The 14409-nt window shown below is 45.7% G+C and overlaps 1 protein-coding gene across 2 annotated transcripts in view; it reads right to left on the reverse strand.

The window, feature by feature from the left end:
* The window catches only part of tecpr2 (tectonin beta-propeller repeat containing 2), a 79648-nt gene that overhangs the window by 18749 nt on the left and 46490 nt on the right, over positions 1 to 14409 (reverse strand). For both annotated transcript variants that reach the window (XM_078406014.1, XM_078406013.1), the window contains exons 16-17: positions 12079 to 12312; positions 1589 to 1737 (exon numbers count right to left, since the gene is read on the reverse strand). In XM_078406014.1, coding sequence (XP_078262140.1) covers positions 1589 to 1737; positions 12079 to 12312 — 383 coding nt within the window. The remainder of the gene's footprint in view (positions 1 to 1588; positions 1738 to 12078; positions 12313 to 14409) is intronic.

Consider the following 14409-nt stretch of genomic DNA (forward strand, 5'->3'; position numbering starts at 1 on the left):
AGGTTTTTGCCCAATTTCAAAATTGATATCGAAGCCATGAGTGCAGATAATTTTGGAAATCAAAATCATCACGAAAGCTGCAATTTAAAGATGTTTTGATTAAAGGTTTGGAGAAATGCCAGATTTCTTTCTGCCATACCCGAGTTACGATACTTGATAACCAAATGGTCGGCAAGGCCAGCAGCATAATCAAGGACCAGTATCCTTCTCTCCTCTCCTTTAGGCCACTCTTTCTCTCCTCGCCCATCAAGCATGGAGTACAGAAGTGTGGAAACGCACACCTCCAGATTCAGGGACTGTTTCTTCCCAGCTGTTATCAGGCAACTGAACCATCCTATCACCAACTAGAATGGGGTCCTGACCTCCCATTGGAGACCTCGAACCATCTTTGATCAGGCTTTATCTTGGACTAAACGTTATTCCCTTTATCCTGTATCTGTACATTGTGGATGGCTCGAATGTAATCCCATATGGTCTTTCCATTGACTGGATAGCACGCAACAAAAATTGTGCTTCGAGAATGATACGGCGTGGGAACAGGCACTTTGGCCCAACGTCCACACCGGCCAACAATGTCCCAGCTACACTAGTCCCATCTGCCTGCATTTGCTCCATATCCCACCAAACCTATCCTATCCATGTACCTGTCTAACTGTTTCTTGAACATTGCGATAGTCTCAGCCTCAACTATCTCCTCTGGCAGCTCGTTCCATACACCCACCACCCTTTGTGTGAAAAAGTCATCCATCAGATTCCTATTAAATCTTTTCCCCTTCACCTTAAACCTATGTCCTCTGGTCCTCGATTCCCCTACTCTGGGCAAGAGACTCTGTGCATCTACCCGATCTATTCCTCTTATGAGGGATAGATCTACCTGATCTATTCCGCTCACCCCTATAAGATCACCCCTCATCCTCCTGCACTCCAAGGAATAGAGTCCCAGCCTACTCAACCTCTCCCTTTAGCTCTGTCCGTCTAGTCCTGGCAACATGCTCATAAATCTTCTCTGTACCCTTTCCAGCTTGACATCTTTTCTATAACATGGTGCCCAGAACTGAACACAATACTCTAAATGCGGCTTCACCAACATCTTATACAACTGCAACATGACCTCTCAACTTCTATACTCAATACTCTGACTGATGAAGGCCAACGTACCAAAAGCTTTTTTGACCACCCTATTTACCTGCGACTCCACCTTCAAGGAACCATGCACCTGCACTCCTAGATCCCTCTGCTCTACAACACTCCCCAGAGGCCTCCCATTCACTCTGTAGGTCCTGCCCATGTGAGACGTCCCAAAATGCAACACATTTCTCTGTATTAAATTCCATCAACCATTCCTCCGCCCACCTGGCCAATCGATCCAGATCCTGCTGCAATCTTTCACAACCATCTTCACTATCTGCAAAACCACCCACTTTTGTATCATCAGCAAACTTGCTACTCTTGCCGTGTGTGTTCCCATCCAAATCATTGATTTCCCTGTACCTCGGTACACATGATGATAATAAACTAAACTAAATCTTGTCGTGCCTGTCCTTTTTGGAGTGACCAAGAGAAATAGCACCGTCAGCATATCACCTACCTGTTCTGGTGGTTCAATGCTTATCCAAGCAGGCAGCATCATGCTGGGGTTTAACGGTTGAGTACCGACACGGAAATAAACAACGCCATCAAAATCACAAGCCCACACGTGCTGACCTCCACACGCCAAGCTTGCTAGCTTGATGCTTCCTGAAAAATAAAAGCACTTTTAGCAATTGCAGGCAGCCATGAGGAGTGGAGATTTTGCAATGAAGCTTTGTTTAGGATTACAGTAAAGACTGACTGTTGATTATTCCCATGTGAACCTCTACTATTGTGTAGGAAGGAACTGCCGATGTTGGTTTACACCAAAGATAGACACAAACTGCTGGCGTAACTACATGGGTCAGGCAGCATCTCTAGAGAAAAGGAATAGGTGACGTTTCAATTCGAGACACTTCAGAAGAAGGGTCACGATCTGAAAGGTCACCTATTCCTTTTTCCCAGAGATGCTGCCTGACCCGCTGAGTTACTACAGCATTTTGTGTTCACCTTTGTTGAACCTCTACTAATACATTCCTGAGATACTGTATGCAGAGTGGAGTCACTGCATTTTCCATCTTTGGAGGGTAATCTGAGCAAGATCTGAGGGCTAAGTGGAGGGCATAACAAAGCAGGAGAGGGAGAAGGATTAATGAATGGCAGCCATCCATTTTTAAAATGCTTACAAGTGGTCTTGGCTGCAGAATACAATGGCCGCAGTTCTGACAGCAAGGTGGAAGTATCAAACTAAAGATAAGACACTAAATGCTGGAGTAACTCAGCGGGACAGGCAGCATCTCTGGAGAGAAGGAATGGGTGACGTTTCGGGTCGAGACCCTCCTTCAGTCCTGACCTGAAATGTCACCCATTCCTTCTATCCGGAGATGCGGCCTGCGGCCTGAGATACTCCAGCATTTTATGTCTTTCGGTATAAACCAACATCTGCAGATCCTTCCTACACAGTATCAAATTAAATACATAAAAAGACAATTGTTTTTTTCATTTGGGGCATTTAACTTTCCTCAAAAATAGTGCAGGTCCACCACTAATTTTCCAGCAACTGCGGGTCCAGCACCTCCATTAAATTATGAGAGTGCACTTGAAATCCCCCCCCCCCCAAAGTAAGTGTGGTGCCTAGGCTAGGTGTGGCGGCCGATCTCAACCTCACTGGGAGTTCCGGGGCTGGGCTTCCGATCGGCAGTTTGAGTTAGCCCCCTGCGGACGGGGCTCTGGAACTCCGGCCTGGCCGGACCCGGCAGATCTGTTCCCACAGCCGACTTCTGACGCCGACTTTGCGGGCCAGTGTCTTGGCCCCTAGGCAGACCGTTCCAGTACCGTTAGACTCCTCTCGGAGGCCGTGACCTCTGTTGGTCTGGCAACACGGATAATCCAGAAAGGCTCTCTAACCTGGGGTGCCGGAAATTCGGTGGTGGATCTGTATTTCCTTTGTTTTAACATACGTTTCCACTTCCATCAAAAAGACAATGGATGGGTTGTAACCTCCCCCCACCCTAGTGGCAGTTCCACCATTTAATGTCAGAACTGATCCAAGCACACAGAGGATTAAAAATTCCTAACACTCCACTGATCTCAGTGGAGATCTTGATCTTGCTATGGTATTTGAATATACCATACTCAATAAATAAGTTTGATCTAGTTATGGTATTTGAATATACCAAACTCAATAAGTAAGCAAGCCCAGACTTGATTTTCTGCTGTAGAGAGTTCCAAGTGTTTACAATAGTTATAATAAAATGAAGTCTCCTCACAGCATTGAGTGACCTAACCCTTATGTTCTTCATTGATTCAACAGACCATCTGGATTTCACTAGTTTAGTTTGGAGATACAGCTTGGAAACAGACCCTTTGGCCCACCGAGTGAGTCCGTGCCGACCAGCGATCACCTATCATACACACCAGGACAATTTACAGAAACCAATTAACTGACAAGCCTAATCTTGGACACCTCTATCAGGTCCACTCTGCTCATGGAAAACAACCCTGCCAATCCATTTAAATGTCCATCCCAGTAGCTCTCCTCTCCTTCCTATGGTTTAATGACCAGAATTGGAAAGAATACGCCATCAAAATGTTATAAAGTTGTAGTGGGGCTTCCCTGCCCTTGTATTCAATGACCCAGCAAATTAGGGCAACCATCCTGTCTGCCTTCTTCACTGTAATATATAACTATGCTGTTTAGTTTAGTTTACTTTAGAGATACAGCGCGGAAATAGGCCCTTCGGCCTACTGGGTCCGCGCCGACCAGCGATCCCCGTACATTAACACTATCCTACACACACTAGGGACAATTTTTACATTTACCAAGCCAATTAACCTACAAACCTGTACGTCTTTAGAGTGTGGGAGGAAACCGAAGATCTTGGAAAAAACCCACGCAGGTCACGGGGAGAACGTACAAACTCCGTACAGACAGCACCCGTAGTCAGGATGGAACCCGGGTCTCCGGCGCTGCATTCGCTGTAAGGCAGCAACTCTACCGCTGCACCACCGCCCTAACATTTGGTGCCTGCACACAAACCCCCCTCTGTCCTTCAATACTCTGGAAAGTTCTACCATTCGGGATGCATGTCCGGCCCCCCAAAATACATCACTTCATGCAAACAAACGGTATAGGCCCCAGCACTAAAGACTGTAGTACACCACTGATCATAAAAGCAATCCTCCAACTTCATCTGTGCCCGTCCACAGTGGCCATCTGTCTGAAGAAGGGTCTGCACCCGAAACATCACTTATTCCTTTTCTCCAGAGATGCTGCACGACCCTCTGAGGTACTCCAGCTTCGGTCATCATGACCTCCCGGTTGCACACCATTTCAACTCCCCTTTCCATTCCCAGACCCACCTGCCTATCCCCAACCTTCTCCACTGCCAGGGCGGCCCCAGAATAACAACACCTCATATTTTGGAGGTCTATAAACCTTGTACTTTCCAGTTTCAGGTAACCAGCCCCCATGCTCCTTTCTCTCCTCCTGATCCACACACGTTTTCCTAGGCCCCCTCTCCACATCACCCAGTTTTGTTCTCCTCCCTCCGTCCTGTTTTCCACTGGCCATCTTTACCTTTAGTTTAGTTTAGAGATACAGTGCGGAAACTGGTCGCCCAGCCTACGGGTCCACACCGACCAGCGATCCCCGCACACTAGCGCTATCCTACACACAATGGACAATTTACTAACTTTACCAGAGCCAATTAACCTACAAACCTGCACGTCTTTGGAGTGTGGGAGAAAACTGGAGCAGCTGGAGAAAACCCACGCAGGTCACAGGGAGAACGTACAAACTCCATACAGACAGCACCATAGTCAGGATCAAACCCAGGTCTATTTGGGCTGCAAGGCAGCAACTTTACCGCTGCACTACCTACGGCAGCTCCTTTCTCCTCTCATGCTTTATAACTCTGTCACTCTATCAAGCCTCAAGATTTGCCTTAATCTTGTCTGCCAGTGATATTTTGTGGAACCCTTTTCCACTCCTAATTGTTTTAAGTATCTCTGTATACATTCTATACCCCTGAAGAACAGCATCCATTTTCATTACTCTACGCATGCCATATGCTTAACTATTAAAAAAACTCTCAGTATCTCTTCCCATCAAATGCTCCCTGGAATTCCCTTTCCTCTCCTGCACCCTTACAACGATATTTTTCCTTGAAAATCCTGAAACGCCATGTCCACTTTTGGTTTCTCCTTTTCTAGCCTTTAGTTATATCTCCATTGATTCGTCATACATGGATTTTCTTTTCATTAAACTATGTTGACTCTGCCTGAAAAAGGACACAAAGTGCTGGAGTAACTCAGCGGGTCAGGCAGCATCTCTGGAGAACATGGATAGGTGACGTTTCACAGAGTGCTGGAGTAACTCAGCGGGTCAGGCAGCATCTCTGGAGAACATGGATAGGTGACGTTTCACCGAGTGCTGGAGTAACTCAGCAGGTCAGGCAGCAACTCTGGAGAACATGGATAGGTGACGTTTCAGAGTGCTGGAGTAACTCAGCAGGTCAGGCAGCATCTCTGGAGAACACGGATAGGTGACGTTTCACAGAGTGCTGGAGTAACTCAGCGGGTCAGGCAGCATCTCTGGAGAACACGGATAGGTGACGTTTCACAGAGTGCTGGAGTAACTCAGCGGGTCAGGCAGCATCTCTGGAGAACACGGATAGGTGACGTTTCACAGAGTGCTGGAGTAACTCAGCGGGTCAGGCAGCATCTCTGGAGAACATGGATAGGTGACGTGTCGAGTGGGGCCCCTTCAGGCTCTGCCTGATTTTGCTTTGCTGTTCATACTACAACAGTAAAGGTTAGCTGTAATTCAACACTGTCCAAGTGGTGAAGATCAAAAAGAGTGTTAGGTTGAACTTATTTTCTCAGTATGAAGCTCGGTCTCTTGCAACGGTTTAATTCAGGTAGTGTACATTGAAAACATTGATTGCAATTCCTTTAAAACCAAAGGCTTACTCTAGCAGCTTAAATGACAAAAACAAAACGCAGGACTATGCTGACAGAAGCTGTGTTCCACATGCCTTGGATGCTAGTACATATTATGTAATATTCCAGATGGCAAAATGCTTCCCAAACCAGACACAAACATTTCAAGGTTAACATTCTACGTCAGCACAGGTGTCAATACGTGCAACCGTTGACAAAGCCTTCCTGTCTTTGGAACCCGTTCATCTGAAAGGCACATGGAGACATTGGATAGCAAACCAAATGCACCAAGCAAGTGACATTCCCTACTTTGAGGACATTTGAAGCTACACGTACATGACCTGCAGCGGTGGAGAATATCAGCACTGGAGGGCACGTGGCCAGGCCGACCCTGCAACTCCAACCCAGTGCCGTCACCAGGACAACGGACCATCATGGCCAAGTTACGACTCAAACCTTTAACAACTTTGGACTTGAAGCATACAAAACGTCGTCGATAATGTGGCAACTCTGGTCTACTGTCTCAAAGTAATCTACAATTCCTACACTCTCGTACTTAAGTATCATTGTTCCTATGTACTGAACTGTCTGCAAGAAAGGAATTTCACTGTACCTAGGTACCTGTGACAATAAAGTATTATTGAACCTTTTTATTGTCAGCTCTCAGATATCCAGGAGTCACATGTAAATGCAGCAAATGTAAACTCAATACTAGTTTTGTTTGACAATGTTAAAGATATACTTACTTGTAAAACCAAATATGAATAGCACGTTATGATGTTCTCATTCCTTTTCTTGTACAGATCTTTCTACACCCAGTGAAGAGTCTTTGAACAAACAAGAAGCAGTTTCTCGGGGAGAGAATAAGTTGGTGTTGAACCTTCTATACCAGATGCAGCAAGTTTGGCAATACAGCACTTCACTGGAGTAAAAGTCTGAGTTACTGTGCAAGATTTTGCCTCAAGTTAGAATGCTACCAGAGGAAAATACTTCAACTATTAACGTTTCCATGTCTAAAAGAGACACAAAATGCTGGAGTAACTCAGCAGGACAGGCAGCATCTCTGGATAGAAGTAATGGGTGACATTTAGGACCCGAAACGTCACCCATTGCTTCTACCCAGAGATGCCACCTGTCCCGCTGAGTTACTCTAGCATTTTGTGTCCATCTTCAGTGTAAACCAACATCTGCAGTTCCTTCCTACACATACATGCCCACACGTGTGATACACAACCTCTCACTCTTAGTTTAGTTTAGAGATACAGCGCGGAAACAGGCCCTTCGGCCCACCGGGCGATCCCCACACTATCCTGCACCCACTAGGAACAATTGTTACATTTACCAAGCCAATTAATCTACAAACCTGTATGTCTTTGGAGTGTGGGAGGAAACCGAAGATCTCGGAGAAAACCCACGCAGGTCACGGGGAGAACGTACAAACTCCGTACAGACAGCACCCGTAGTCGGGATGGAACCCGGGTCTCCACCGCTGCATTCACTGTAAGGCAGCAACTCTACCGCTGCGCCACCGTGACCGCCTCTCTCATTGCATGATTTTATTATAAATACGTTCTTGCTGAGTTTAGACAATTTTTGTGTTTAATTTCACTTGATGAGCAACGTTGTGGAATTCTGGTGAGATAGACAACATTGCCTACTGTTTACACAGAGAGGGCTGGATTGAACACACACACATACACACACACACAAGCAATGGTGTATGTATTTCTCACACAAGGTTATCACATCAGCGGTCATCACCGAGTCACATGCGTTAGATATCACGAACGCAATCACAAGATACTGCTGTTAAAATGTATTTTGATTTTAAACAGCGTCACCATGATCCACAACACAGGGTCAGATAACGTTGACTCTGCATTGCTGGTCTTATTTTTGATTCAGAAGCTCTAAATACAAGAATGTCCACAACCACCTTAGGCTACAAATAAATTTATTAAATAAAACATTCAAGAGGGTGGATGGACACAAAAGGCTGGAGTAACTCAGCAGGTCAGACAGCATCTCTGGAGAAAAGGAATAGGTGATTTTTCGGATCGAGACCTTTCTTCAGACTCAAGAGGGTGGATTTCTATATATATTCTTTGGAATGCATCACCAGAAACTTTAATATGTTTTGACCTCACAGGGAAACGATCGCCCAGTCTGCGTTTGGTGTCGCCGATGTATAAGAGTCCACACTTTGAACAACGGATACAGTAGATGAAGTTGGAGGAGGTGCAAGTGAACCTCTGGGCGAATGTTTTGTGAACACCTTCACTCAGTCGCCTGGGCCTATCTGATCTCCCGGTTGCCAAACACTCTAATTCCCCTTCCCATTCCCACACTGACCTTTCCGTCCTTTTTTTAAAATTTAGAGATACAGCGCAGAAACAGGCCCTTCGGCCCACCGGGTCCGCGCCGCCCAGCGATCCCCGCACATTAACACTAAACTACACCCACTAGGGACAATTTAAAAAAAAAATTTGCCCAGCCAATTAACCTACAAACCTGCACGTCTTTGGAGCATGGGAGGAAACCGAAGATCTCGGAGAAAAGCCAAGCAGGTCATGGGGAGAACGTACAAACACCGTATAGACTGGGCCTTCGTCCTGAGCCTCCACTGTCAAACACAAACCGGAGGAACAGCATCCCATATTATGCTTGTGCAGCTTATAACCCAGTGGTATGAATTTTGATTTCTCTAACTTCATGTAAGCTTTGCATCCCCTCTCTCTGTCCTTCCCCTACCTGTCATTGGACTAATTTTAAAGTTGTCTTGTTGAGTCTCATTGTCTGTAACTTGTTTTCACCAATGGCTTACTTCCTTTATCGTCGTTACTTTTTTGCATATCTTTCATTCGTTTGTTCTACATCTCTCTAGATCACCGTCTATATCTCTCGTTTCCCTTTCCCCTGACTCTCAGACTGAAGTGGGGTCTCGACCTGAAACGTCACCTATCCCTTTTCTTCAGAGATGCTGCCTGACCCGCTGAGTTAATCCAGCTTTTTGTGTCCATCTCCAACTTAACACATCGTGGCTTTTGTAAAATTTAAAGAAACATAGAGGCCATTTGGCCCTTCGAGCCAGCACCGCCATTCACTGTGATCATGGCTGATCATCTACAATCAGTAACCTGTGCCTGCCTTCTCGCCATAATCCCTTGATTCCACTAGCCCCTAAAGCTCTAAGTAACTCTCTTTTAAATTCATCCAGTGAATTGGCCTCCATTGCCTTCTGTGGCAGAGAATTCCACAAACTCACAACTCTGGGTGAAAAAGTTTAGGGGCTGTCCCACTTAGGCGATTTTTTAGGCGACTGCCGGCGACTGTCAAAGTCGTAGCAGATCGCCAAAATTTTCTTTTAACCTATGACAATGACCACGACAATGCCGAGTCAGGTCGAGATTACACCGTCTTTGGAAACATCACAAAATTCCCATGCTTATCAATGCTTCCTAATTTTCGCTGAAATCACTGACAAGTCTGTAATTACTTGAGAGTTTTGAAATATAACATCTTGCCCGGGTTACTTGAAAACCAAGCTTCACGATAACAAGGCATAAACTGGATTGACTTCCAGTTTACTAATACCAGTATTAAGAAACTTAATTTTAAACGTGGTTAAATAGATTTTTGTGCGGAAATATACGGGAGATGCATATCTGGTTTCTGGGTTGCATATCTGGGTTGGGAGCCTACTTTAAATGTAATCGCTGATGGCCATAAACATCGCGAAAATTCCCACACTTACCTGACCGTCAAACTGTCGCCTCCAATCTACCTGTCAAATGTCCTGACGGTAAATAAATTAGTTAAACACAAGTATTTTATGGTATCTTCAAATGACTTTACTTAATTTAATATTACGTGCTTCTAAATGCATCTGCGACAACCTAGCAAACCTGGGGACAGCATGCGACAGCGCCCGCAATAAGCAACGATACCTGGCGACAAGCCAGCTGTCGCCGAGAAATTTCAATCCGGTTGATTTCTCAGCGATGCGCTGAGATCCACTACGATTCTTTGAAGACTCCTCACGATCATGCCCGCGACACACCGGCGAACTGTCAGCGACAGCCTAGTCACCGGCAGTCACCTTAAAATCGAAAGTGGGACTGGCCCTTTTCTTCGCACCTAAGTTTTAAATGGCCTCCCCTTTATTCTTAGACTGTGTTCCCTGGTTCTGGTCTCCCCCAACATAGGGAACATTTTTTCTGCATCTAGCTTGTCCAGTCCTTTTATAATTTTATACGTCTCTATAAGATCCCCTCTCATCCTTCTAAACTCCAGTGAATACAAGCCCAGTCTTTCCAATCTTTCCTCATATGACAGTCCCGCCATCCCAAGGATTAACTTCGTGAACCTACTCTGCACTGCCTCAATAGCAAGGACGTCCTTCCTCAAATTAGGAAACCAAAACTGCACACAATACTCCAGATGTGGTCTCACCAGGGCCCTGTACAACTGCAGGAGGACTTCCTGCTGTACCTGTAAGCTTACTTTCAGTGACTGGTGTACTAGGACACCAAGGTCTCGTTGCACTTCCCCTTTACCTAATCTGATACCATTGAGATAATCTGCCTCCTTGTTTTTGCCGCCAAAGTGGATAACCTCACATTTATCTACATTACACTGCATGTACCACTCACTCCACCTGACAAGTCACCAATTAGACCAAGTATTCTATTAATCCACTGTGTACAGAATGTAGCTTTGTTGAAGACTCCACAAGTTAATGTGTAAATGATTATGGAAACATGTTTTCTGGAATCCCAGTGTCTATGCAATTTAGCTACTTGCACATAACCAGCCAGGAGGCACCACTTGGCAGCATCATTGTTTACAATCACCACATGAAAATCACTTGAACAAACCCCTCATCAAAACCTGTTATCTAATGTACCACCCCACAAATTACTAATGGTAGTCCATTCTTTATATAAAGAACTAACATTAAATTAGTTTAGTTTAGATACAAGGTGGAAACAGGCCCTTCGGCCCACCGAGCACAAGTGGACCGGTGATCACCCACACAATAGGGACAATTTACAGAGACCAATTAACCTACAAGCCTGCATGTCTTTGGAGAAAACCCACGCGGTGACAGGCAAAGTGCAAGCTACATACAGACAGCAACGGTAGTCAGGATGGAACCCGGGTCTCTGGCGCTGTGAGGCAGCAGCTCTACCCGCTGCACCAACGCAAAATTAAATGTTCCATTGTTTGATTACTTCATTCTGGTCATTCATGAGTTTATACTTATTAATTTCCATTGATATGATCAATTGCAATATACATCTCCAGAGATGCTGCCTGAACGCCGAGTTACTCCACTACTTTATGTCTTGTTTTGTAAAGCTACAGTTGATTGTCTCCAAAATAAATCAATATGTTTTGTATAAATGACGGTAAACCACAGAAAGGTACTATGACAAGTCAAATCTCGGCCAATAATTATTGTTAAGGAGCACTTTAAAAGGAGTTGAAGGGTGGTGAGGGAGTCAAGTGCAGGGAGATAATACCAGAGGTTTGGACCTGAAAGCACACCTACTGATCAGGCAGGATAGGTTTAGAGGCCAGATTGGAGAAGTTGCGACATGCTGCATCTAAGAGAGCGGAAGAAAACGTCATGTATGGTTTGAAATGAGATCAACGATGAATATGAAAGCAAGAGTGAGAATTTAAAATATCAGTATTGCTTACTTGATGTAGTTCAAGTCACCCTCGTATCCCCTCCCTTCCCCACCCTACACGTTGTACAACTTCCACTGTTGGCATCCCTGTAACCAACTCTTCCCCAGCCAACACTGGGCCATTGTGGGCTACACCCTTCAGGTGGCAGGTCCTGCTTTGTTCTCCTCTTTACCAATCTCCACATCCCTCCCCTCTACCTTCAGCCTGAAAAGAAGGGTCTCGACCCAAAACGTCACCCATGCTTTTTCTCCACAGAGGCCGCCTGACCAGCTGTTACTCCAGCACTTTGTGCATATCTTGCATAACTGGGAGCGCAGAATAAAAGGAAAAATGCTCTGGCAACAAAGTGGTTGAAGAACGTCGCCTTACCGAGCTGTGCAAGGTCCAGTTGAGACCAGTGCATGCCGCTGGGGCAGTTTTCTGACAAGGTCCTGATATGAATCGTGCCCCTGGTGTCCACACCCCAGACAGCATCATGATTGGCAGCAATCTGCATCAGCTCCACATTAGGAGGCAGCTGCACAGTGGAGGGCCGGAACTCAGGGTTCTCATCAGCGACGCAGAACAGATCTTTATGGCTTTGGCCCAGCCACAGAAAACTTCCTGTGCAAGAAACAGTGCATGATCACTACTGCAAACCACTATCAATTGGGTTAGCAACAAGCAGAAAACACCAACATTTCCAGAATTTCATAACATCATTAGTGATAGTAGAATTAGGCCATTCGGCCCATCAGGTCCACTACGCCATTCAATCATGGCTGATCTATCTCTCCCTCCAAACCCCATTCTCCTGCCTTCTCCCCAAAACCAATGACACTCGCACTAATCAAGAATCCATCAATCTCTGCCTTAAATATATCCACTGACTTTGCCTCCACAGCCCGCTGTGGCAAAGAATTCCACAGATTCAACACCCTCTGACTAAAGAAATTCCTCCTCATCTCCTTCCTAAAACACCGTCCTTTAATTCTGAAGCTATGACCTCTGGTCCTAGACTCTCCCACTAGTGGAAATATCCTCTCCACATCCACTCTATCCAACCCTTTCACTATTCTGTATGTTCTAATGAGGTCCCCCCTCATCCTTCTAAACCCCAGTGCTGACAATCGCTCATCATAGGTTAACCTACTCATTCCTGGGATCATTCTTGTAAACCTCCTCTGGGTCCTCTCCAGAGTCAGCACATCCTTCCTCAGATATTGTGCCCAAAATTGCTGACAATATTCTAAATGTGGCCTGACCAGTGCCTCATAGAGCCTCAGCATTACATCCCTGTTTTTGTCTATAAGTCCTCTTGAAAAAAATAAATCAGGGGGTCAGCTTTTAGTTCAGTTTAGAGAGACAGTGCAGAAACCCGTCCTTCGGCCCATGGAGTCCACGCCAACCAGCAATCACCCACTACACTAGCACTACCCTACATACTAGAAATAATGTACCACCTACGAACCTGCACGTCTTTGGATTGTGGGAGGATACTGGAGCGCCTGGGGAAAACCCACACAGTCATGCGGAGAACTCTACACAGACAGCACCCAGAGTCAGGATTGAACCCGGGTCTCTGGCACTGTGAGGCAGCAACTCTACCGCTGTGTCTCCTACATACATTCCAGCTGTAGAAGAGACAAATTCATCAGTGCACGCAGTGAATGAATAATTGACCTTTTTTAGTTGTTCATTCAACCAGCCAATTACTAATTTGGACAATGCACAACTCTCCGTGTTTCACCTAGTGTTCTGCAAGAACCACTGTCAACAGAATCGAGGCATGAGCATCTAACTAACACGTAGCAGCAGTGGATTTATACTTCATGGCCGTTTGAGGGCTCAAATATTAACACACCTCAGTTGTACTCAATAAGTTGTCTTGGGAAATTTGATCATTTATACTGTAAATAGGTCAGGCTTCGTGGTAACTCGGTAAAGTCTAAGGGTTCTAGGTTAAGTTCTAGAATGAGGGGGTGGTTTTGTTAGGAAAGATGAAAACTGCACTTCTACTTTCTAGAGCTCAGATTAATGATAGCCAAGCCATTGGGTGGGTGTATGGAACAAGCTGCCAGAGGAGGTAGTTGAGGCAGGGACTATCCCAACATTTAGAAACAGTTAGACAGGTACATGGGCAGCACGGTGGCGCAGCGGTAGAGTTGCTGCCTTACAGCGAGTGCAGCGCCGGACACCCGGGTTCCATCCCGACTACGGGCGCCGTCTGTACGGAGTTTGTACGTTCTCCCCGTGACCTGCGTGGGTTTTCTCCAAGATCTTCGGTTTCCTCCCACACTCCAAAGACGTGCAGGTATGTAGGTTAATTGGCTTGGTAAATGTAAAAATTGTCCCCAGTGGGTATAGGATAGTGTTAATGTGCAGGAATCGCAGGTCGGCGCAGACCCGGTGGGCCAAAAGGGCCTGTTTCCGTGCTGTATCTCTAAACTAAACCAAACTACTTGGATATGACAGGTTGGGAGGGACATGGACCAAGCGCAGGCAGGTGGGACTCGTGTAGCTGGGACATGTTGGCTGGTGTGGGCAGGTTGAGCTGAAGGGCCTGTTTCCACACTGTATCACTATGACTCATTGGGTATTTTTAAAGCAGAGATAGACAGTTTCTTGATCTGTGGAATTCTTTGCCACAGAAGGCTGTGGAGGCCAAATCTGGATATTTTTACGGCAGAGATAGATAGATTCTTGATTAGTACGGGTGTC

The sequence above is a fragment of the Rhinoraja longicauda genome, chromosome 10 (genome assembly GCF_053455715.1).
Source record: "Rhinoraja longicauda isolate Sanriku21f chromosome 10, sRhiLon1.1, whole genome shotgun sequence".
Classification (NCBI taxonomy): Eukaryota; Metazoa; Chordata; class Chondrichthyes; order Rajiformes; family Arhynchobatidae; genus Rhinoraja; species Rhinoraja longicauda.